General features: G+C 37.1%; 1 protein-coding gene across 3 annotated transcripts in view; it reads right to left on the bottom strand.

Annotated features, from left to right (window-relative positions):
- npm1b (nucleophosmin 1b) overlaps positions 1-26,645 on the bottom strand; it is a 90,655-nt gene that overhangs the window by 46,972 nt on the left and 17,038 nt on the right. For 2 of the 3 annotated variants that reach the window (XM_061976554.2, XM_061976559.2), the window contains 3 exons: positions 17,193-17,236; positions 17,059-17,128; positions 3,228-3,293 (listed from right to left, as the gene is read on the bottom strand). In XM_061976554.2, coding sequence (XP_061832538.2) covers positions 3,228-3,293; positions 17,059-17,128; positions 17,193-17,236 — 180 coding nt within the window. The remainder of the gene's footprint in view (positions 1-3,227; positions 3,294-17,058; positions 17,129-17,192; positions 17,237-26,645) is intronic. The other variant, XM_061976556.2, reaches the window with a different exon arrangement.

The raw sequence follows: 26,645 nt of genomic DNA, 5'->3' as shown, positions 1-26,645 counted from the left end.
AGTTGATGTTAAAATTAGAAAAACATAAATGATACATTTTTATGAGTGGGGGCCTTTTGGATTCCTGAGAATTTTACTATGCTTTTTTTATTACTCAAAACATATTATGTTTTGTACACATTATGAGGGACAAACTGTAAACATTTATATGAATCAACTTTATCTGCTTATTTTCTGTTTTAACATGGTCTATCTACACTTCTGATAAAATGTAATAATCGCTTATTCTTCTCTTCTTTGATACTTGACATTAGTTTTGGATGATACCACACATTTAGGTATCGATCTGATACCAAGTAGCTACAGGATCATACATTGGTCATATTCAAAGTCCTCATGTGTCCAGGGACGTATTTACTGACTTTATACACATAATATGATTTAAAAAAAATATCCATGTAATCATAGTAGTGTCGACTAGATACGCTCTTGTACTTGGTATCATTACAGTGGACGTCAGGTGTAGATCCACCCATGGCATTTGTTTACGTTGTGACGCCGGTGAGCTATTGTATCCTCCTACGGCAGACCTGGGCAAATTAAGGCCCGAGGGCCACATGCGGCCCGTTGAGCTTTTCAATCTGGCCCGCCGGACATTCCCAAATATTTTTTTTAGATCTTTAAGATGGAAACTGTAGCTGCCATTATGATGTGCAGTCATGTTTTTTAATGACCGTAAGTCTTCAACTATACTAAGTATTTCAATGGTTGAAATTTGTGCTTATAGATGATATACCAGTTACTATGGTAATCTAATTAGTTGCTCTGGTCGTCTAATTAGTTACTATGGTCATCTACGTCACAGCAACTCAGACGAGGCACCAAGCAGTGTGGGCGGGAAGCGTTTCCACCGACGCGTAAGGAGATTTTCACAACAAAGTTCTAAAGCTTAGTGATATATAGAATAGAATAGAATAGAATAGAAAGTACTTTATTGATCCCTGGAAGAAATTCATTAAATATCAGATGTATCAGATTGTAGGTGGGTTTATTTTGTACCCTTCGCGTTCATATTTCACTGTTTCTTGCATTTTTGTCGCGTTTCACTCGATTGTAAAATATGTCGATCGAAAGGGGGTGTGACATTCATATTTTGTCAATATTCAGTGTTTTATCGTTTATAGAAAAATGTAAAATTCCATTATGCTTTTTAAGGCGGTCGGTCAAAACGATTTTAGCATTCAGTCAGACATTATTGTATATATGTTGAGATTGATGGTTATAGATCAGAATGTTTGAAAATTGAATGTGGAATTCCACAAGGTTCGATTTTAGGACCCAAACTTTTTATTTTATATATAAATGATATTTGTGAGGTTTCGAAAATTTTACAGTACGTATTATTCGCAGACGATACAAATTTATACTGTTCAGGAGATGACTTGAAAATCTTAGCCGATAATATTGAAGAGGAAATGGTTCAACTAAAATTGTGGTTTGATAAATTATCTTTGAACTTGGAAAAGACTAAATTTATGGTATTCAGTAATAAAAGAAAGATAGAAGTTAGTTTATCCATAAATAATGTGAAAATTGAAAAGGTGTCTGAAATCAGATTTCTTGGGGTCATGACATAGAAAGCTCATATATTGCATGTGAAAAATAAGCTGTCTGGAACCTCGTCCATGTTGATAATGTTCTCTGGCCGGATCTTTTTTTCAGCTATCTTGTTTTTACAATATGCACGGAAAGTAGCCAGCTTTTCTTGAAAGTCTTTAGGCAGTTGCTGTGAAATAGTAGTCCGTGTGCGGATGGAGAGATTGCGTCTTTTCATGTACCGGAAACCTGTCGCTTAGTAGGAGCCATTTTGTGGTCTTTACAGATGCAAACACACAAAGGAAATGAAACGTAATATCCGCGCGCTTCTTCTTCTTCTACGCGGGCGGGTGGTTGCTTACAGTAGAAGAAGAAGCGCTTCCTGTTCTATGGGGGCGGGTGCTTACCTTTGCGGTTGCTTGCGTAGAAGAAGAAGCACTTCCTCTTCTACGGGGAAAAAAGATGGCGGCTGTTTACCGTAGTTGCGAGACCGAAACTTTATGAAAATGAATCTTAATATTAATCCATATATAAAGCGCACCGGGTTATAAGCCGCACTGTCAGCTTTTGAGTAAATTTGTGGTTTTTAGGTGCGGCTAATAGTGCGGAAAATACGGTATGTTGGAGTTTGGGTGTTGGTGGAGGGAACAGTTATAAAGTCATCTAAATAATTTGTGTTAAAAAGGGGACAGATAAATATAAGAATAGTATTCTTCAATCTGCTCCTTTCTGATCATGGAAATGTATAAGAAACAAAAAACAATGAAAGTGTCAACTTTATATGGCTTGTATATATATTTTCATGAAAGGAATAAAAAGAAATGATGATGATGATGATGATTGTGAGGTTTTGTATTAGTGTTCCTAAAAATAGATATACCGGCCCCCAGACACATTTTTTTTTCTCTAAATGTGGCCCCCGAGTCAAAATAATTGCCAAGGCCTGTCCTACGGTGTGTAGTGAAGCATGTTTAGCTATTCCTCGTCCTCCAGTGATAATGTTACTTGTAAGAAACTTACTTTATTTGTCACCATGGAGACCAGGATTAGTGATTTAGAAGCAGCTAAAACACTGTGGATGGATGTTAGCCATGTCTTAAAGCACCTCTTCCTGTTATAACTTCACCTTTATCTTGACTTTTTACACCAAAATGCGTCCATGCTCCCTTTTCTGTCTACACACTGTGTCTGCTTGTAAGTACTCTGTGTGCGTGCGCTGCCCAACATGCTCGTAAAAACCAGCAATGTCACGACGTGACGACGCGCCGGTACTTTTTAGAGGCGGTATAGTACTGGATATGATTCATTAGTATTTACTACAACCCTAGTGTACTGTCTTTGTGCTGAAATGCTCTTATCTGTCCGCCTGTCACGGCCATTTGATCAAACGTGCAGAGAAGCCCACCCCATTTGCACCTTGTCGCGGGAGCATCAAAGGCGGCCCGCAACCCAAGACGGCGGGGTCGCGACAAGGGGGTCACGGGTTTAAACCTTGCCCCGGGCAACCATTTTAGAGGTCAGGTGTGTTTGCTTAAAGAGAGGCAGAGCTGAAGATTTGGGCTGGCGGAACATTCCGCCAAAGAAATGTACTATCAGGTGAGCTAATTGCAAGGTGCTTATCACATTCCTGAGTCTGTTTGGCTATAAAATCAATGTGGCTTTTTAAAACATAGTTGTGTTGTGGACAATACCTTCATCGGCGCTTTTGCCGCAGGGCCATTTTGCTTCATCTGCACCTTCTTGGGTGTTGTGGGGCCCTGCAAGAAAGAAGACATACATGTTTACTGAGCAGCCATTATATAATAATAGTCATTTTATTTCAGACCCAGAGGGATCCATATCACAGAAGAAAAAACATATTACAGCGATAAAACACAAATAAAAGTCTGTGGAACGCTCTCCCTGACCACCTGAGGGCACCACAGACTGTGGATGCTTTTAAAAAAAGGCTTAAAAACCTTTTTTTTTTTTAAAAAGCATTTTTTTTTAGATATATGCATACTAGTTTTAGCTATTTGGCTGTTCTGGTTATTATTTTTATTGATTTTTTATTATCCTTTTATTTTTGAGGTTGTTTACTCAATGTAAAGTGCTTTTTACAAATAAAATCTGTTATTATTATTATTATTATTATTAAATACAAGCATAAATAAAATTAATAAAAACTTGTATAAAAAAATAAAAATAAATAAATATTAAAAAAATACACACAAAAAAAATTAATACAAATTATTTGGGACAACACACAAATTAAAGTGCAATTTCCTGCTCGTAACGAGTCAGCAGTGGTGTGCCGTCATAAATCATGATCATAAATTGATAAAAGTTCATTTCATTTTTTTAATTGATTCTCCATAAATATATCAAAGTATTCATCATATTCTCAGTTCCAGTCTTGCTTTTGTTTGTTTTTTTACGTTGGAGCTTTTATCCAATCAGAGTTCAGCCAGCTTGTTGAAATCCGCCTGTGCAGTGTAGGCCAACACGGCGCACACAGTTGATCAGATTACGAGTCGTCGACAGTAGCCCTCCCAGCTTGCTCACGCCTCCTGTGATTGGATACTCACTTGTGAGTCACAAATGAGTATCCAATCACAAGTTGTGAGAGCGGGAAGTGGCGCACCAGAAATATAGTAGCGACTCGTTTTTTTTAAAGCCACAAGGAAGGGGAGACAATGTTGATTGGGTTGCAGATATATACTTTCACCAAGGACGTTTCAACAGAAGCTCATTCCCGTGAGACGAGGTTAGGCCGACCTCGAGCTAGCTAACCCGTCCCAGTCGGTCCGCCCCTTCCAATCGTATCAACCCCTGGCTCATGGCTTCTAATGGGTTCTGCAAATTGTGAGTTCAAACCGAATGCAAAGAAAACACAGCATTGTCAGCATGTCTGTGATGTGGACGTAACTATAATACAGTCCAGATATACCTGTAGACAGCCATCTACAAAATGTACAGTGGCGGCTTTTAAGGAGAGAAAGTCCAACTGGAGCAACAGCACCAAGCAAGTGTGACGCCTCCTTAGTCAGCAACATCATTTTGCGGTGTGTGTGTTACGGACAGAAAAGCCCTGTCTGTCTGAGACAAAGACAAGCATTGTTAACCTACAACTAAGTTATTTCATTTGACCTTTTTCTTTGTTGATTGAGCTGTGTTGAAGCAGCAAAAAAGGAATTTTGAATTATGTGTTGTGCTTGGACATTTCTTTGATATGATATTTTTTATCACCGTGGGCAAGTCGCCCTGTGATGAGGTGGCGACTTGTCCAGGGTGTACCCCGCCTTCCGCCCGATTGCAGCTGAGATAGGATCCACAAAGTTCCGTAAGCAGGTTGTGTTACGTGTGACCGTGTGTGTTGACTTTTTGTGTTAGTTTAGTGCGGGGGTGGGCAACCCGCGGCTCTAGAGCTCCCTGGAGCTTTTAAAAAATGGACAAATATGGAGAAAAATATATTTTTTGTTTTAATATATTTTCTGTGGGACGACAAACATGACACAAACCGTACTAATTGTTAGAAATCCCACTGTTTATATTAAACATGCTTCACTGCTGAGAGTACTTGGCGAGTGCCGTTTTGTCCTACTAATTTCGGCCGACCTTGAACTCAACGTACTTTGTTTACATGTACAACTTTCTCCGACGCTACCAGAGAAAGACGTGTTTTATGCCATTCCTTCTTTGTCTCGTTTTGTCCACCAAACCTTTTATACTGTGTGTGCATCATAACATATAATTATAAGACGTTTAAAGTCATTTTGATAGTAGGCTAATATAGTTAACTTACATCATGTGTTGCCTTCATTATAACACTTATATAAGGCGTTTATTTTTTTTGCGGCTCCAGACGGTTTTCTCTTTTGTATTTTCGCTCCAATATGGCTCTTTCAACATTTTGGGTTGCCGACCCCCGGTTTAGTGGGAAAGGTTGTTTGGATTGTTTATGTTTGTTTTTCGGCCGACCTTGAACTCAACGTACTTTGTTTACATGTACAACTTTCTCCGACGCTACCAAAGAAAGACGTGTTTTCTTCCATTCCTTCTTTGTCTTGTTTTGTCCACCAAACCTTTTATACTGTGTGTGAATTATAACATATAATTATAAGACGTTCAAAGTCATTTTGATAGTAGGCTAATATAGTTAACTTACACACTTACATCATGTGTCGCCTTCATTATAACACTTATATAAGGCTTTTATTTTTTTTGCGGCTCCAGACGGTTTTCTCTTTTGTATTTTCGCTCCAATATGGCTCTTTCAACATTTTGGGTTGCCGACCCCCGGTTTAGTGGGAAAGGTTGTTTGGATTGTTTATGTTTGTTTTTCGGCCGACCTTGAACTCAACGTACTTTGTTTACATGTACAACTTTCTCCGACGCTACCAAAGAAAGACGTGTTTTCTGCCATTCCTTCTTTGTCTCGTTTTGTCCACCAAACCTTTTATACTGTGTGTGGATTATAACATATAATTATAAGACGTTTAAAGTCATTTTGATAGTAGGCTAATATAGTTAACTTACATCATGTGTTGCCTTCATTATAACACTTATATAAGGCTTTTATTTTTTTTGCGGCTCCAGACGGTTTTCTCTTTTGTATTTTCGCTCCAATATGGCTCTTTCAACATTTTGGCTTGCCGGCCCCCGGTTTAGTGGGAAAGGTTGTTTGGATTGTTTATGTTTGTTTTTCGGCCGACCTTGAACTCAACGTACTTTGTTTACATGTACAACTTTCTCCGACGCTACCAAAGAAAGACGTGTTTTATGCTATTCCTTCTTTGTCTCGTTTTGTCCACCAAACCTTTTATACTGTGTGTGAATTATAACATATAATTATAAGACGTTTAAAGTCATTTTGATAGTAGGCTAATATAGTTAACTTACACACTTACATCATGTGTTGCCTTCATTATGACACTTATATAAGGCTTTTATTTTTTTTGCGGCTCCAGACGGTTTTCTCTTTTGTATTTTCGCTCCAATATGGCTCTTTCAACATTTTGGGTTGCCGACCCCCGGTTTAGTGGGGAAGGTTGTTTGGATTGTTTATGTTTGTTTTTCGGCCGACCTTGAACTCAACGTACTTTGTTTACGTGTACAACTTTCTCCGACGCTACCAAAGAAAGACGTGTTTTGTGCCATTCCTTCTTTGTCTCGTTTTGTCCACCAAACCTTTTATACTGTGTGTGAATTATAACATATAATTATAAGACGTTTAAAGTCATTTTGAGAGTAGGCTAATATAGTTAATTTACACACTTACATCATGTGTCGCCTTCATTATAACACTTATATAAGGCTTTTATTTTTTTTGCGGCTTCAGACGGTTTTCTCTTTTGTATTTTCGCTCCAATATGGCTCTTTCAACATTTTGGGTTGCCGACCCCCGGTTTAGTGGGGAAGGTTGTTTGGATTGTTTATGTTTGTTTTTCGGCCGACCTTGAACTCAACGTACTTTGTTTACATGTACAACTTTCTCCGACGCTACCAGAGAAAGACGTGTTTTCTGCCATTCCTTCTTTGTCTCGTTTTGTCCACCAAACCTTTTATACTGTGTGTGAATTATAACATATAATTATAAGACGTTTAGAGTCATTTTGATAGTAGGCTAATATAGTTAACTTACACACTTACATCATGTGTCGCCTTCATTATAACACTTATATAAGGCTTTTATTTTTTTTGCGGCTCCAGACGGTTTTCTCTTTTGTATTTTCGCTCCAATATGGCTCTTTCAACATTTTGGGTTGCCGACCCCCGGTTTAGTGGGAAAGGTTGTTTGGATTGTTTATGTTTGTTTTTCGGCCGACCTTGAACTCAACGTACTTTGGTTACATGTACAACTTTCTCCGACGCTACCAAAGAAAGACGTGTTTTGTGCCATTCCTTCTTTGTCTCGTTTTGTCCACCAAACCTTTTATACTGTGTGTGAATTATAACATATAATTATAAGACGTTTAAAGTCATTTTGATAGTAGGCTAATATAGTTAACTTACACACTTACATCATGTGTTGCCTTCATTATGACACTTATATAAGGCTTTTATTTTTTTTTGCGGCTCCAGACGGTTTTCTCTTTTGTATTTTCGCTCCAATATGGCTCTTTCAACATTTTGGGTTGCCGACCCCCGGTTTAGTGGGGAAGGTTGTTTGGATTGTTTATGTTTGTTTTTCGGCCGACCTTGAACTCAACGTACTTTGTTTACATGTACAACTTTCTCCGACGCTACCAAAGAAAGACGTGTTTTCTGCCATTCCTTCTTTGTCTCGTTTTGTCCACCAAACCTTTTATACTGTGTGTGAATTAAAAGTCATTTTGATAGTAGGCTAATATAGTTAACTTACACACTTACATCATGTGTCGCCTTCATTATAACACTTATATAAGGCGTTTATTTTTTTTGCGGCTCCAGACGGTTTTCTCTTTTGTATTTTCGCTCCAATATGGCTCTTTCAACATTTTGGGTTGCCGACCCCCGGTTTAGTGGGGAAGGTTGTTTGGATTGTTTATGTTTGTTTTTCGGCCGACCTTGAACTCAACGTACTTTGTTTACATGTACAACTTTCTCCGACGCTACCAAAGAAAGACGTGTTTTCTGCCATTCCTTCTTTGTCTCGTTTTGTCCACCAAACCTTTTATACTGTGTGTGAATTATAACATATAATTATAAGACGTTTAAAGTCATTTTGATAGTAGGCTAATATAGTTAACTTACACACTTACATCATGTGTCGCCTTCATTATGACACTTATATAAGGCTTTTATTTTTTTTGCGGCTCCAGACGGTTTTCTCTTTTGTATTTTCGCTCCAATATGGCTCTTTCAACATTTTGGGTTGCCGACCCGGTTTAGTGGGAAAGGTTGTTTGGATTGTTTATGTTTGTTTTTCGGCCGACCTTGAACTCAACGTACTTTGTTTACATGTACAACTTTCTCCGACGCTACCAGAGAAAGACGTGTTTTATGCCATTCCTTCTTTGTCTCGTTTTGTCCACCAAACCTTTTATACTGTGTGTGAATTATAACATATAATTATAAGACGTTTAAAGTCATTTTGAGAGTAGGCTAATATAGTTAACTTACACACTTACATCATGTGTTGCCTTCATTATGACACTTATATAAGGCTTTTATTTTTTTTGCGGCTCCAGACGGTTTTCTCTTTTGTATTTTCGCTCCAATATGGCTCTTTCAACATTTTGGGTTGCCGACCCCCGGTTTAGTGGGAAAGGTTGTTTGGATTGTTTATGTTTTGTTTTTCGGCCGACCTTGAACTCAACGTACTTTGTTTACATGTACAACTTTCTCCGACGCTACCAAAGAAAGACGTGTTTTCTGCCATTCCTTCTTTGTCTCGTTTTGTCCACCAAACCTTTTATACTGTGTGTGAATTATAACATATAATTATAAGACGTTTAAAGTCATTTTGATAGTAGGCTAATATAGTTAACTTACACACTTACATCATGTGTCGCCTTCATTATAACACTTATATAAGGCGTTTATTTTTTTTGCGGCTCCAGACGGTTTTCTCTTTTGTATTTTCGCTCCAATATGGCTCTTTCAACATTTTGGGTTGCCGACCCCCGGTTTAGTGGGAAAGGTTGTTTGGATTGTTTATGTTTGTTATATTTTGATGTTTTCAGGTTGAATATGTTTTTATAATTATTTTAACTGCTGCTGCAAGTTTATTGATTTTTCAATGCGCCATAAAATAGCCCGATTTGTACACTATTGAGGTGGTCAATGGCCAGTGTTTCCGTGTAGTATTTCCCCAGCTGTGGTCATGCACTGACATAAATGACAGTTATTTATTCAAGTGGGACTAAGTAGGACATCACTAAAGGCCTAGGTGTGAAATGCACGGCCCATAATCCATCATTGTTCCCCCGCAGGCCTTCCTATTGCTAGCATTCAGCTGTGTGATTATCTCATAATGGCAGAGAGAGCCTCCAAGCGGCTTAGGAGCGTAATTGCCCGTGTTGACATAACGACTACAAGACCATTACACGTGTAAGAAAGACCAAGTGACAGCGTTTACAACAGCTTTCGCACATGACCAGACAAGAGCGGGAAAGGCTCTTCAATCAGGCCGACGACACCGCCGTCTGGTGCGCGCCGCATTCCTACCAGCTGGGAAGAGCAAGGATAATTTTGCAGCGCGAGCAAGTATTAGCTTTTGAGCAGGGGTGTCCAAACTTTTTCACTTGGGGTGCTCAATTTGTGTTTCATCTGACATCACATGGACAAAGATATGACCTTCTGGAGGAAAGTTCTGTGGTCAGATGAAACAAAAATGTTTGGCCACAATACCCAGCAATATGTTTGGAGGAGAAAAAGGTGAGGCCTTTAATCCCAGGAACACCATACCTACCGTCAAGCGTGGTGGTGGTGCGTTCAGGAGTGCTTGTAAAATAGGGTTTGTAAGATAAATCAAGGACTTCCTAATAATATTTAGACATATTTGAATGAGTTTGTTTACTTTTTATAGCATTAATCTTTCATGGTCTGTATACAACATTTATGCTGAGAGGGCAGAATTTTTGACCACAAACTTGGTGCAGTTCAGCTAAATGTGTTGCTTTTCTGACATGGACTTGTTTCTTCAGCATTGTCCACACGTTTAAGTCAGGACTTTGGGAAGGCCATTCTAAAACCTTCATTCTAGCCCGATTTAGCCATTCCTTTACCACTTTTGAGGTGTGTTTGGTGTCATTGTCCCGTTGCAACACCCAACTGCGCCCATGACCCAATTTCCGGGCTGATGATTTTAGCTTGTCCTGAAGAATTTGGAGGTAATCCTTCTTTTTCATTGTTCCATTTAAAGCAGCAGTTCCATTGGCAGCAAAACAGGCCTAGAGCATAATACTAACACCACCATGCTCGACGGTAGGAATGGTGTTCCTGGGATTAAAGACCTCACCATTTCTTCTCCAAACGTATTGCTGGGTATTGTGGCCAAACAGCTCCATTTTTGTTTCATCTGGCATCACATGGACAAAGATAAGACCTTCTGGAGGAAAGTTCTGTGGTCAGATGAAACAAAAATGGAGCTGTTTGGCCACAATACCCAGCAATATGTTTGGAGGAGAAAAAGGTGAGGTCTTTAATCCCAGGAACACCATCCCTACCGTCAAGCATGGTGGTGGTGCGTTCAGGAGCGCTTGTAAAATAGGGTTTATAAGATAAATCAAGGACTTCCTAATAATATTTAGACATATTTGAGAGCCAATTTGAATGAGTTTGTTTACTTTTTATAGCATTAATCTTTCATGGTCTGTATACAACATTTATGCCGAGAGGGCAGAATTTTTGGCCACAAAATTGGTGCAGTTCAGCTAAATGTGTTGCTTTTCTGACATGGACTTGTTTCTTCAGCATTGTCCACACCTTTAAGTCAGGACTTTGGGAAGGCCATTCTAAAACCTTCATTCTAGCCTGATTTAGCCATTCCTTTACCACTTTTGAGGTGTGTTTGGTGTCATTGTCCTGTTGCAACACCCAACTGCGCCCAAGACCCAATTTCCGGGCTGATGATTTTAGCTTGTCCTGAAGAATTTGGAGGTAATCCTCCTTTTCCATTGTCCCATTTAAAGCAGCAGTTCCATTGGCAGCAAAACAGGCCCAGAGCATAATACTACCACCACCATGCTCGACAGTAGGAATGGTGTTCCTGGGATTAAAGACCTCACCATTTCTTCTCCAAACATATTGCTGGGTATTGTGGCCAAACAGCTCCATTTGTGTTTCATCTGACATCACATGGACAAAGATAAGACCTTCTGGAGGAAAGTTCTGTGGTCAGATGAAACAAAAATGGAGCTGTTTGGTATGCCGGTACTAGTATGGTGTCGCAGTACTAATGAATTAATCAGTCCAACAAAATAATACACAATAATAATACAATTCAAACCTGGCCCAGCAACATTCAAAATTGTTAGCAATCAACAAAGTATTTTTATTTTTTTTAATAAAATGAAACTCTCAATATTGTCTCCTTTGTTTGACCTTTAACCTCACAATAAATCAATCATTGCAACGTTTTAAAGGGCTGTTAGCCTTTATCCAGAGGGTGCCAACTGTGTTTGGAGCTCCTGCCCACTTAGGACTTTCACTACGTAACGACCTAACCACGCATTAGCTTTGCGTGTCGTTAGCTAATGATAGCCATTAGGCGAGCTAACGCTGAAGGTGTATTCCATTATGACCACTGAAAATTGGTAGCACACTGCAAAAAGTCAGTGTTCAAAAACAAGAAAAAAAATAAATACAAAAATTAGGGGTATTTTACTTGAACTAAGCAAAATGATCTGCCAATAGAAAAAGAAAATTCGGCTTGTCAAGACTTTCCAAAACAAGTCAAATTAGCTAATCTCAATGAACCCCAAAATACCTTAAAATAAGTATATTCTCACTAATAACAAGCGCACTGTTCTTGGTAGAAAAAAACCAAGACCCTTTTGCTCAATATGTTGAAAAATATTCTTAAATGAAGTAAATGGAGGATTTTTAGAGGCTTTATAGGCGGAATAGAGCAACTCATTGTCTCCATTGTTAGCTGACTTTTGCTAGCGTTTATTTACGATTTAGAATGCATAATTAAAAAAAACAACATATGTGTTTCTGTCTTACATGAGAATTGTGAACAGTAGACAAAATTCCCCCCAAAAAGTGCAGTTCTCCTTTAAACCATTAATGGAAACATATTGCTAGCTGGTCCTGTGTTTGTTTGTTCTTTTGCTTTAAAAATGAAAGATCTACCTTTTAGTAACATTTCCATGGTCAGACAAGTGTAAAAATAAGTGTTGTTGTATTATTGTTGCTTTAAAAATGAAAGATGTACCTTTTAGTAACATTTCCATGGTCACACAAGTGTACAAAGAAGTGTTTTTGTACTATTTTTGCTTTAAAAATGAAAGATGTACCTGTTAGTAACATTTCCATGGTCAGACAAGTGTAAGAATAAGTGTTTTTGTACTATTTTTTTATTTAAAAATGAAATATGTACCTTTTAGTAACATTTCCATGGCCAGACAAGTGTAAAAATAAGTGTTGTTGTACTATTTTTGCTTTAAAAATGAAAGATGTACCTGTTAGTAACATTTTCATGGTTAGACAAGTGTAAAAAGAAGTGTTTTTGTACTATTTTTTATTTAAAAATGAAAGATGTACCTTTTAGTAACATTTCCATGGTCAGACAAGTGTAAAAATAAGTGTTGTTGTACTATTTTTGCTTTAAAAATGAAATATGTACCTGTTAGTAACATTTCCTTGGTCAGACAAGTGTATAAATAAGTGTTTTTGTACTATTTTTGATTTAAAGATGAAAGATGTACCTTTCAGCAACATTTGTATGGTTAGACAAGTGTAAAAAGAAGTGTTTTTGTACTATTTTTGATTCAAAAATGAAATATGTACCTGTTAGTAACATTTCCATGGTCAGACAAGTGTAAAAAGAAGTGTTTTTGTACTATTTTTGCTTTAAAAATGAAAGATGTACCTGTTAGTAACATTTCCATGATCAGACAAGTGTAAAAATAAGTGTTTTTGTACTATTTTTTTTATTTAAAAATGAAATATGTACCTTTTAGTAACATTTCCATGGCCAGACAAGTGTAAAAAGAAGTGTTTTTGTACTATTTTTGCTTTAAAAATGAAAGATGTACCTGTTAGTAACATTTCCATGGTCAGACAAGTGTAAGAATAAGTGTTTTTGTACTATTTTTTTTATTTAAAAATGAAATATGTACCTTTTAGTAACATTTCCATGGCCAGACAAGTGTAAAAATAAGTGTTGTTGTACTATGTTTGCTTTAAAAATGAAAGATGTACCTTTTAGTAACATTTCCATGGCCAGACAAGTGTAAAAATAAGTGTTGTTGTCCTATTTTTGCTTTAAAAATGAAAGATGTACCTTTTAGTAACATTTCCATGGTTAGACAAGTGTAAAAAGAAGTGTTTTTGTACTATATTTGATTATAAAATGAAAGATGTACCTGTTAGTAACATTTCCATGGTCAGACAAGTGTATAAAGAAGTGTTTTTGTACTATTTTTGATTTAAAAATGAAAGATGTACCTTTTAGTAACATTTCCATGGTTAGACAAGTGTAAAAATAAGTGTTGTTGTACTATTTTTGCTTTAAAAATGAAAGATGTACCTTTTAGTAACATTTCCATGGTCAGACAAGTGCAAAAATAAGTGTTGTTGTACTATTTTTGCTTTAAAAATGAAATATGTACCTGTTAGTAACAATTCCATGGTTAGACAAGTGTAAAAATAAGTGTTTTTGTACTATTTTTGATTTAAAAATGAAATATGTACCTTTTAGTAACATTTCCATGGTCAGACAAGTGTAAAAAGAAGTGTTTTTGTACTATATTTGATTATAAAATGAAAGATGTACCTGTTAGTAACATTTCCTTGGTCAGACAAGTGTAAAAAGAAGTGAAACAGGGTTATTCCTATGAGACTGAAACCAGTCGAAGATGAATTTCTACCATTCCTAACCAGCAAATAAGAGTGAAACTGAATGAAGTAGGCCATCAGAACAGAACAACAACAATCCTAGTCCAGAAAGAGTAGTGCATGTGTTCACACACTCTCTGAGCATGAAATAGTGCCGTCTCGCAGGTGAGACAGTGACAATCCTCCTAGATTACAGAGGAGAAATCTGCTCCAAGCCTGTGTTTTACTGCAGGAAAACAGGTGTGAACAGGACCAAAAAGAAGAAGGCAGTGGACGGTCAGTGGGTGCAGGGATGGCAAAGGGAGGAGGAGCTGCTCCCAATGAAGTGTTGCCACATAGTGTCTGTGGGAGTTGACATGATGCAGTGGGAACTCAACCAAGAAGATGGTCTGACACCTTGTGGACAACATTGGACTAACAGTGTGGTTCGGTTCTTTCCTGTCACCCTCCCCGACGACCCCTGAGCTGAAATATTTGTAGGAGTCTGTTTTAATCACCTGATTCATCAAATATAATGAATAGGGCTGCACAAATAATGGATTCATTTCAGATTCTTAACCGATTCATCGGTTTCAAAAATCGATTTAAAACATTTTTACCCCCTTTTTTTCTTATCAGTTTTTAAAAAGACGTTTTAGAGCAAGCCTGGGCAATTATTTTGACTCGGGGGGCCAAATTTAGACAAAAAATGTGTCTGGGGGCCGGTATATCTATTTTTAGGAACCCTAATACCATACTTGCCAACCTTGAGACCTCCGATTTCGAAAGGTGGGGGGGGGGGGGGGGGGGGGGGGTTAGACAGGGGGGGCGTGGTTAATAGGGGAGGAGTATAATTACAGCTAGAATTCACCAAGTCAAGTATTTTATATATATATATATATATATCTGTGTTGGCCCTGCGATGAGGTGGCGACTTGTCCAGGGTGTACCCCGCCTTCCGCCCGATTGTAGCTGAGATAGGCTCCAGCGCCCCCCGCGACCCCAAAGGGAATAAGCGGTAGAAAATGGATGGATGGATGGATATATATATATATATATATATATATATATATATATATATATATATATATATATATATATATATATATGTCTTAATAAGATTATCCAAAAAATAGTGCTTGATACCGTGGTAGAGCGCAATATATGTGTGTGCAATATATATATATATATATATATATATATATATATATATATATATATATATATATATATATATATATATATATATATATATATATATATAAGAAATACTAAGTCAAGTATTTCATATATATGTATATATATATATATATATATACACATATATATATATATAAGAAATACTTGACTTTCAGTGAATTCTAGCTATAAATATATATTTATTTTATTATATATATATATATATATATATATATATATATATATATATATATATATATATATATATATATATATATATATATATATATATATATAAATAAGAGAAATACTTTAATTTCAGTGTTCATTTATTTACACATATACACACACATAACACTCATCTACTCATTGTTGAGTTAAGGGTTGAATTGATTGTCCATCCTTGTTCTATTCCCTGTCACTATTTTTCGAACCATGCTGAACACCCTCTCTGATGATGCATTGCTGCACAAAAGTGCCTTCATCAAATGCACTAGATGGCAGTATTGTCCTGTTTAAGAGTGTCACAACATTGCTGTTTGCGGCAGACGAACTGCTTTACGGTCGAGGAGAACACGTCACTCAGGTCCGCATGGAGCTGGAGGGGGCGTGGCCTCCAGCTCCGCCTGAATTTCGGGAGATTTTCGGGAGAAAATTGGTCCCGGGAGGTTTTCGGGAGAGGCGCTGAATTTCGGGAGTCTCCCGGAAAATCCGGGAGGGTTGGCAAGTATGCCTAATACAAAACCTCACAATAATGTCTGATGGAATGCTAAAAACGCTTTAAAAATGGAATGGAATTTAAAAACATTTTTACTGAATGGGACACCCAGAATGTACACGAAAATAAAGAATGTGGGATTTACTATATTAACTATGAACGATAAAACACTGAATATTGACAACATATGAATGTCACACCCCCTTTCGATCAACATATTTGACAATCAAGTGAACTGTTATGTAAAAGAAAAGGGGTAGGATTAAATAAGCTCTGCTTCTTCCTACTCCTTTTCGAATATGTTGACAAGAGAAACTGGAAATTGGGATGTATCATGTTGTATGCTTGCATGTTCGAAATAAACCCAAACTCAACTCAACTCAATTTAGAAAAAGTTGCAATGTTGACTAATAAAACAAAAAGCTGTTTTTTTTTTTCTTTCGAACTGTCATTGCTCAAAACATAATATTGAATCAAAATCAATGTTATTATGAATTATTGACCTATCCAAGGTTCCTATTACTTCACATCAAATATTCCACTAAGAAAAATATTTTTGGTGGAATATTTTGCAAATTTGGTAAATAAATAAGTCAAAAATTTATATTTTGTTGTTTTCTCACTGTACCAAAAATGAACCGAACCGTGACCTCTAAACCGAGGTACGTACCGAACCGATTTTTTTGTGTACTGTTACACCCCTATATATGACAGAATAAATTGTTTCACTTTACTACAACTCCCCTGGTGACGTTATTATGCGCAGATTCCCGGGCTGTTCCGTGGCAGCGCCGTTCTGCAGCCGTTACGCATCCAGTGTAAATCCGGGGTTAGACGATCAGCACGGACAAAGTCGTTTGTATTTGGCACAGATCTGCTGCTGATAAAGAAGACTCAAGTCTTAACCAGGCTTAGTGGATTGTTGTCTGGATGTAAAAATCTCCTCAGACCATCTGCCAATCATGCATGAGCATTTATCTGCCACGTTCTAACCACACTGTAGAAATATGCAAACGAGAGTCCCTCCGCTCTAAAATGCACCTGCACAGGTGAAAATAATACTCTGGTTTGATCCTCCTTACTAGAAACATGTACACAATTAGAGACACACTCCCTCATATGAATACAAAAAATTAGAACTTACATAAAACAACAACTTTTTAATTCCACAAACGCACCTGGCTTACCTTCTTGGCACTCTTCTGGGGCGTCACTTCACTTTCATCACTGTCATCATCTTCGTCATCCCTAGGAAATGAAGGTCAACATTTAATCATAGAAGAATCCAATCATCACAAATAGAGTAACGTACTCATCATCATCATCATCCTCTTCGTCGTCCATCTTCAGCTTCTTCTGCAAAATAAAGAGATTGCAGGCTCGTTATTGATAATGTGTCAGCTATACGGCTCATTTTCAACTGTAGTCCCTGGCCACGTACTCAGTGTCAGCCCTTCACAGCCATAAGTAAGACCCCACATGCTCATGGAAGTCGGGCTTCAAACTTTTTTCACTGACCAAAGCATGCGGGGTCCATTTGGGTGTTTTCCATTTTCAAAACTTATCAAATGTTTATATTTGAGCTCCCTGCAAGTTAAGTCCCAGGGACCCAAGAGGGTCATATACATATATTTTTTTAAATATATATATTTTTTAATTATCAAACGTTTATATCTCTAGATAATAATAATAACAAAAATAGATTTTATTTGTAAAAAGCACTTTATATTGAGTAAACAATATCAAAGTGCTACAGTGTATTAAAAAAATAAATTAAAAAATAACAAAAGATAATAAAGAAAAAAATAAAATAAAATAAATAGATCAGGTCTATCTGTCGATATAAAGTTATTATGTTTTTCAATATTAAACCCTTTTTGTGGCATAAACACAAAATATGCTTTATTTCCCCAAAACAGATTTTCAAAGTGGAATATTTGATGTGAAGTAATTGGAGCCTTAAATAGGTTAATCATTTTTTTTTTAACAATGGCAGTTTTAGAAAAACAAAATCCCACTAAAATGATTGGGGATTGTCAAAGTGTTTTGCTTTACTTTCAATGCTTAAGCCTCTCGATCACGCCCGCCAACAGCTTTAATCCGGCCCACAAGTTGATTTTACTAAGCTTAAAAATTTTGAATGAAAGAAAATGCTGTTCTGAATATGTCCACTGGATGTCGCAATAGCAATTCAAGTGTAACCCACATCATACATGACTGTGTATAAAGATGACAGGTCAGCTGGCTTTAATCTCCCTCTGGATTGGCTGCCGCTACTCCGGTGCAAACAGTCAGCTGCTCCTGTTGTGGCTGGCAGCAGATGGCGACAGACTGATGCTGTGTAATACTTCTTTCATTGTAAATGATCATCTCAACAGATAAAATAAGGAAACTGTAAGATGCAAAGACTTAATTACCATCACCTTTGTAGTTAGTTCCACGCAGAGCTTGCACTTGTTTGACGGCGCGATGTGCACCCTGAACTCCATTGTAAAAATGTATCTTTCTACATTTGTTGTTCTGTTTTATTTTATGCTTAAATGTAGCATGTTCACATTGGTTAAGTTTGTAATTATTATACCTTTAATTCGGCTATTATGGTGTAATTTTGACGATTGTTTTGTTTATAAGTGTAATATTTGAAGGATGATAAATGAATGTGTTGTGGCAGTTGTGGATGTCACTAAATGCGGCAGTTTCAGGAAACACTCCATTGCTTTTCCAAAACGTCTTTAATGAACTGCCAACATGAGATTTCGAAACAGGAAGTGCTAAAGTTTAATGGCTTTGTAAAAGCACAGAGACAAAGTCTAAATTTATAGTGGTCTTCATGATGTTTTTGAAACTGCACTCATATTTTCTTCAGATTTATCAACTAACTGGAAGTGTTGTGCCAAGAGTATTATTTGTGATATGTACATTTTAAGAATATGCTTGTTCTATTTTTGTCCAAAGTAAGAAAAAGAACATTTTGAAGTTGTCTTTATTTTGAAGTTATTACGCCAGGAATTTACCAGTCCGGCCTGCGTGGGAATAGATTTTCCTCCCTGCGCCCCCTGAGCTAAAGTGAGTTTGACACCCCTGATCAAATTCAGATTCAGTATTTTTTCATGATTTTGTTTTATGCCCTTTTTGTCAAAGAAAACGTAGCTTTTTATATAGCAAACACACAAATAAACAATATTTTCCCCCAAAACCCATTTCAAAGGGTAATATTTGACATGAAGTAATTAGAGTCTTAAATAAGTCAACAATTCATAACATTGTTTTTGATTCATTATTATTTTTTGAGCAACGACAGTTTTAAAGATAAAATCAGCCTGCATGGCAACGTTGTGTTATTAGAGTCAACAATGCAACTTTTTCTTCTTACATTTCACCTGTTGGCTCTTCATTTCATTTTTCATTGCAATTTTTCCTTGCAATTTTTAGAATAAACAATTACTTTAGACACCCTTGATGCAAGTTAATATACAAGTTAGTAGCAGAGCGAATGTAAGTAATGCATACATAAATAATGTACAGCAGGGGTGCTCACACTTTTTCTGCAGGCGAGCTACTTTTCAATTGATCAAGTCGTGGGGATCTACCTCATTCATATATATAATTTATATTTACTTATTTATGAAATATATGTTTTTGTTAACAAGTTAAAGGTGTTTAATGATAATGCAAGCATGTTTAACACATATAGTTAATATTGTTAATACATTAAAGGTGTTTAATGATCATACAAGTATGTTTAATACATATAGTTAATATTGTTAACAAGTTAAAGGGGTTTAAAGATAATGCAAGCATGTTTAACACATATAGTTAATATTGTTAACAAGTTAAAGGTGGTTAAAAATAATACAAGCATGTTTAACACAAATAGTTAATATTGTTAAGAACTTAAAGGTGGTTAAAGATAAAACAAGCATGTTTAACACATATAGTTAATATTGTTAACAACTTAAAGGTGGTTAAAGATAAAACAAGCATGTTTAACACATATAGTTAATATTGTTAACAAGTTAAAGGTGTTTAAAGATAATACAAGCATGTTTAACACATATAGTTAATATTGTTAATAAGTTAAAGGTGTTTAAAGATAATACAAGCATGTTTAACACATATAGTTAATATTGTTAACAAGTTAAAGGTGGTTAAAGATAATACAAGCATGTTTAACACATATAGATTCCTTTCTTTCATGAAGACAAGAATATAAGTTGGTGTATTACCTGATTCTGATGACTTGCATTGATTGGAATCAGACCGTAGTGATGATAATGTCCGTATTTTCGAATGGAGGAGAAAAAAAGTCCTCCTTTCTGTCTAATACCACATGAAAGTGGTTGGTTTTTGGCATCTTATTTGTCCAGCTTCCGTACTCCTTTGTATACACTTTACAAGAAATACATTGTCGGCAAACTCCGTAGCTTGCCAGCTTGTGCACGCCAGCTTTCTGAGACTCTTATTTTGTTAGCACAACTGTGCAACTGTGCAGTCGGTCTTTGGAGTTTTGACGACAGGTACGGCGCCAGAGTCTGTTGAAATAAAGTGTTTCTCGCCTTCCTGTCGGTAATTTTAATGAGCTGGCAGCAGCCAGCGTCATCTCAGAAGGCCCTCGGGTGCCGTGAATGTCAATCAAGTGACGAAAGTGACGTCATAGTGAAGATTTATGATCGCTCATTTTTAGGACTATTTTTTTAATGCCTGGCTGGTGATCGACTGACACACCCTCCGAGATCGACCGGTAGATCGCGATCGACGTAATGAGCACCCCTGATGTACAGACATGCAGGCATGCACTGCATACAGTATACAATATGTATTGAGGACCATATGGGCCAAAACTGATATGCATATATTCAAAGAACAAGTAGAAAAGACAGAGCAGACCTCTGCCAGGCTCTGTCCCTCAATAGTAAGCAAGTCCTGAATCTAGACCGTGCTCTGGATGTGATCCAAAATGTAGTCACTTGTTCCTTATCCCATGACTGACCTGCCCATAGCGTTTGGAGCTATGTGCGGTGGAATGAAAGAAACAGAGTGACCACTCTTGTCTGTCTCCACTATCTCTGTTTGGTTTTATCTATCCACTATTCATCTAATCCTTATCTTTGTGGGGCCGCACACAGACAGACACACACACACATATATACATAAATGTGAGGTCAACAGAGGTGGGTAGTAACGCGCTACATTTACTCCGTTACATCTACTTGAGTAACTTTTGGGATAAATTGTACTTCTAAGAGTAGTTTTAATGCAACATACTTTTACTTTTACTTGAGTATATTTATAGAGAAGAAACGCTACTTTTACTCCGCTACTTTTATCTACATTCAGCTCGCTACTCGCTACTAATTTTTATCGATCTGTTAATGCACGCTTTGTTTGTTTTGGTCTGTCAGACAGACCTTCAAAGTGCCTGCCTTACTGGTGACGTTTCACTTCGTTCCACCAATCAGATGCAGTCACTGGTGACGTTGGACCAATCAAACAGAGCCAGGCGGTCACATGACCTGACTTAAACAAGTTGAAAAACGTATTCGGGTGTTACCATTTAGTGGTCAATTGTACGGAATATGTACTGTACTGTGCAATCTACTAATAAAAGTTCCAATCAATCAATCAAAAGTGTGAAGGAAAAAAGACCATTTTTTATTTTAACCGTACATCCCGTCAAAAGCCTAAAGACTGACTGCACAGTTCCTGTCTTCACAATAAAAGTGCCGCTCCATCGCGCCTGTGCTTTCAAAATAAGAGTCTCCGAAAGCCAGCGCAAACAAGCTAGCAAGCTACGGAGTTTGACGCCAATATATTTCTTGTAAAGTGTATAAAAACGAATATGGAAGCTGGACAAATAAGATGCCAAAAACTCACCACTTTCATGTGGTATTAGACAGAAAGGAGGAACTTTTCTTCTCCTCCATTTGAAAACGTGGACGTTATCATCACGACTGTCTGATTACAATCAATGCAAGTCATCAGAATCAGGTAATACACCAACTTATATTCTAGTCTTCATGAAAGAAAGGAATCTATATGTTAAACATGCATGTATATTCATTAAAACACCTTTAACATGTAAACAAAAACAGCAAAATAAATACATATAAATTATATACTGTATATATCAATGCATATATCAATGTGTATATATATATATATATATATATATATATATATATATATATATATATATATATATATATATATATATATATATGATATGAGTGTGTATGTTACTCATCAGTTACTCAGTACTTGAGTAGTTTTTTCACAACATACTTTTTACTTTTACTCAAGTAAATATTTGGGTGACTACTCCTTACTTTTACTTGAGTAATAAATCTCTAAAGTAACAGTACTCTTACTTGAGTACAATTTCTGGCTACTCTACCCACCTCTGAATATAATATATCTGTATGTGTATTATTCTGTACACATATTTTGTATATATTCGTATATATGTTCGATTTTTTTATCGCTATATTAGTCTATTTATACCTGCATTGTCCTTTCCATCCTTACACTTTCCATCATTGTAACTGAGCTACTGTGTTGAACAATTTCCCTTGTGGATCATTAAAGTTTGTCTAAGTCTAATTTTCTCGATCATTGATTAATAATAATAATAATAATAATAATGATAATAACAATACTAATGATGATAATAATAATAATCCCATCCATCCATTTTCTACCGCTTGTCCCTTTCGGGGTCGCGGGGGGTGCTGGAGCCTATCTCAGCTGCAGTCGGGCGGAAGGCGGGGTACACCCTGGACAAGTCGCCACCTCATTACAGGGCCAACACAGATAGACAACATTCACACACTAGGGACCATTTAGTGTTGCCAATCAACCTATCCCCAGGTGCATGTATTTGGAGGTGGGAGGGGCCTATCCCCAGGTGCATGTTTGGAGGTGGGAGGGGCCTATCCCCAGGTGCATGTCTTTGGAGGTGGGAGGAAGCCGGAGTACCCGGAGGGAACCCACGCAGTCACGGGGAGAACATGCAAACTCCACACAGAAAGAGCCCAAGCCTAGGATTGAACTCAGGACTACTCAGGACTTTCGTATTGTGAGGCACATGCACTAACCCCTGTTACACCGTGCTGCCCTAATAATAATAATGATAATAATATCAATCAATCAATCAATGTTTATTTATATAGCCCTAAATCACAAGTGTCTCAAAGGGCTGCACAAGCCACAACGACATCCTCGGTACAAAGCCCACATAAGGGCAAGGAAAAACTCACCCCAGTGGGACGTCGATGTGAATGACTGTGAGAAACCTTGGAGAGGACCGCATATGTGGGTAACCCCCCCCCCCCCCCCTAGAGGGGGGGGGGGGTTACATACTAGACAACTTGTCTTTTAGTAGTAAGCAGAGGTGGGTAGTAACGCGCTACATTTACTCCGTTACATCTACTTGAGTAACTTTTGGGATAAATTGTACTTCTACGAGTAGTTTTATTGCAACATACTTTTACTTTTACTTGAGTATATTTATAGAGAAGAAACGCTACTTTTACTCCGCTACTTTTATCTACATTCAGCTCGCTACTCGCTACTAATTTTTATCGATCTGTTAATGCACGCTTTGTTTGTTTTGGTCTGTCAGACAGACCTTCAAAGTGCCTGCCTTACTGGTGACGTTTCACTTCGTTCCACCAATCAGATGCAGTCACTGGTGACGTTGGACCAATCAAACAGAGCCAGGCGGTCACATGACCTGACTTAAACAAGTTGAAAAACGTATTCGGGTGTTACCATTTAGTGGTCAATTGTACGGAATATGTACTGTACTGTGCAATCTACTAATAAAAGTTCCAATCAATCAATCAAAAGTGTGAAGGAAAAAAGACCATTTTTTATTTTAACCGTACATCCCGTCAAAAGCCTAAAGACTGACTGCACAGTTCCTGTCTTCACAATAAAAGTGCCGCTCCATCGCGCCTGTGCTTTCAAAATAAGAGTCTCCGAAAGCCAGCGCAAACAAGCTAGCAAGCTACGGAGTTTGACGCCAATATATTTCTTGTAAAGTGTATAAAAACGAATATGGAAGCTGGACAAATAAGATGCCAAAAACTCACCACTTTCATGTGGTATTAGACAGAAAGGAGGAACTTTTCTTCTCCTCCATTTGAAAACGTGGACGTTATCATCACTACTGTCTGATTACAATCAATGCAAGTCATCAGAATCAGGTAATACACCAACTTATATTCTAGTCTTCATGAAAGAAAGGAATCTATATGTTAAACATGCATGTATATTCATTAAAACACCTTTAACATGTAAACAAAAACAGCAAAATAAATACATATAAATTATATACTGTATATATCAATGCATATATCAATGTGTATATATATATATATATATATATATATATATATATATATATATATATATATATATATATATATATATATATATATATATATATGATATGAGTGTGTATGTTACTCATCAGTTACTCAGTACTTGAGTAGTTTTTTCACAACATACTTTTTACTTTTACTCAAGTAAATATTTGGGTGACTACTCCTTACTTTTACTTGAGTAATAAATCTCTAAAGTAACAGTACTCTTACTTGAGTACAATTTCTGGCTACTCTACCCACCTCTGAATATAATATATCTGTATGTGTATTATTCTGTACACATATTTTGTATATATTCGTATATATGTTCGATTTTTTTATCGCTATATTAGTCTATTTATACCTGCATTGTCCTTTCCATCCTTACACTTTCCATCATTGTAACTGAGCTACTGTGTTGAACAATTTCCCTTGTGGATCATTAAAGTTTGTCTAAGTCTAATTTTCTCGATCATTGATTAATAATAATAATAATAATAATAATGATAATAACAATACTAATGATGATAATAATAATAATCCCATCCATCCATTTTCTACCGCTTGTCCCTTTCGGGGTCGCGGGGGGTGCTGGAGCCTATCTCAGCTGCAGTCGGGCGGAAGGCGGGGTACACCCTGGACAAGTCGCCACCTCATTACAGGGCCAACACAGATAGACAACATTCACACACTAGGGACCATTTAGTGTTGCCAATCAACCTATCCCCAGGTGCATGTATTTGGAGGTGGGAGGGGCCTATCCCCAGGTGCATGTTTGGAGGTGGGAGGGGCCTATCCCCAGGTGCATGTCTTTGGAGGTGGGAGGAAGCCGGAGTACCCGGAGGGAACCCACGCAGTCACGGGGAGAACATGCAAACTCCACACAGAAAGAGCCCAAGCCTAGGATTGAACTCAGGACTACTCAGGACTTTCGTATTGTGAGGCACATGCACTAACCCCTGTTACACCGTGCTGCCCTAATAATAATAATGATAATAATATCAATCAATCAATCAATGTTTATTTATATAGCCCTAAATCACAAGTGTCTCAAAGGGCTGCACAAGCCACAACGACATCCTCGGTACAAAGCCCACATAAGGGCAAGGAAAAACTCACCCCAGTGGGACGTCGATGTGAATGACTGTGAGAAACCTTGGAGAGGACCGCATATGTGGGTAACCCCCCCCCCCCCCCCCCCCCCCCTAGAGGGGGGGGGGGTTACATACTAGACAACTTGTCTTTTAGTAGTAAGCAGAGGTGGGTAGTAACGCGCTACATTTACTCCGTTACATCTACTTGAGTAACTTTTGGGATAAATTGTACTTCTACGAGTAGTTTTATTGCAACATACTTTTACTTTTACTTGAGTATATTTATAGAGAAGAAACGCTACTTTTACTCCGCTACTTTTATCTACATTCAGCTCGCTACTCGCTACTAATTTTTATCGATCTGTTAATGCACGCTTTGTTTGTTTTGGTCTGTCAGACAGACCTTCATAGTGCCTGCGTTTCAACAAATACAGTCACTGGTGACGTTCACTCCGTTCCACCAATCAGATGCAGTCACTGGTGACGTTGGACCAATCAAACAGAGCCAGGGGTCACATGACCTGACTTAAACAAGTTGAAAAACTTATTGGGGTGTTACCATTTAGTGGTCAATTGTACGGAATATATACTGTACTGTGCAATCTACTAATACAAGTTCCAATCAATCAATCAAAAGTGTGAAGGAAAAAAGACAATTTTTTATTTCAGCCTAAAGACTGACTGCACAGTTCCTGTCTTCACAATAAAAGTGCCGCTCCATCGCGCCTGCGCTTTCAAATTAAGAGTCTCCGAAAGCCTGCGCAAACAAGCTGGCAAGCTACGGAGTTTGCCGCCAATGTATTTATTGTAAAGTGTATAAAAACGAATATGGAAGCTGGACATATAAGATGCCAAAAACCAACCACTTTCATGTGGTATTAGACAGAAAGGAGGAACTTTTCTTCTCCTCCATTTGAAAACGTGGACGTTTGTCATCACTACTGTCTGATTCCAATCAATGCAAGTCATCAGAATCAGGTAATACACCAACTTATATTCTTGTCTTCATGAAAGAAAGGAATCTATATGTGTTAAACATGCATGTATATTCATTAAAACACTATTAACATGTAAACAAAAACGGCAAAAAAATAAATATAAATTATATACTGTATATATCAATGTATGTATATATATATATATATATATATATGTGTGTGTGTATATATATATATATATATATATATATATATGTATATATGTGTGTGTGTGTGTATATATATATATATATATATATATATATATATATATATATATATATATATATATGATATGTGTGTGTATGTTACTCATCAGTTACTCAGT

The sequence above is a fragment of the Nerophis lumbriciformis genome, linkage group LG16 (assembly GCF_033978685.3).
Source record: "Nerophis lumbriciformis linkage group LG16, RoL_Nlum_v2.1, whole genome shotgun sequence".
In the NCBI taxonomy this organism is placed as follows: Eukaryota; Metazoa; Chordata; class Actinopteri; order Syngnathiformes; family Syngnathidae; genus Nerophis; species Nerophis lumbriciformis.
This window is presented reverse-complemented; position numbering and strand designations above follow the sequence as displayed.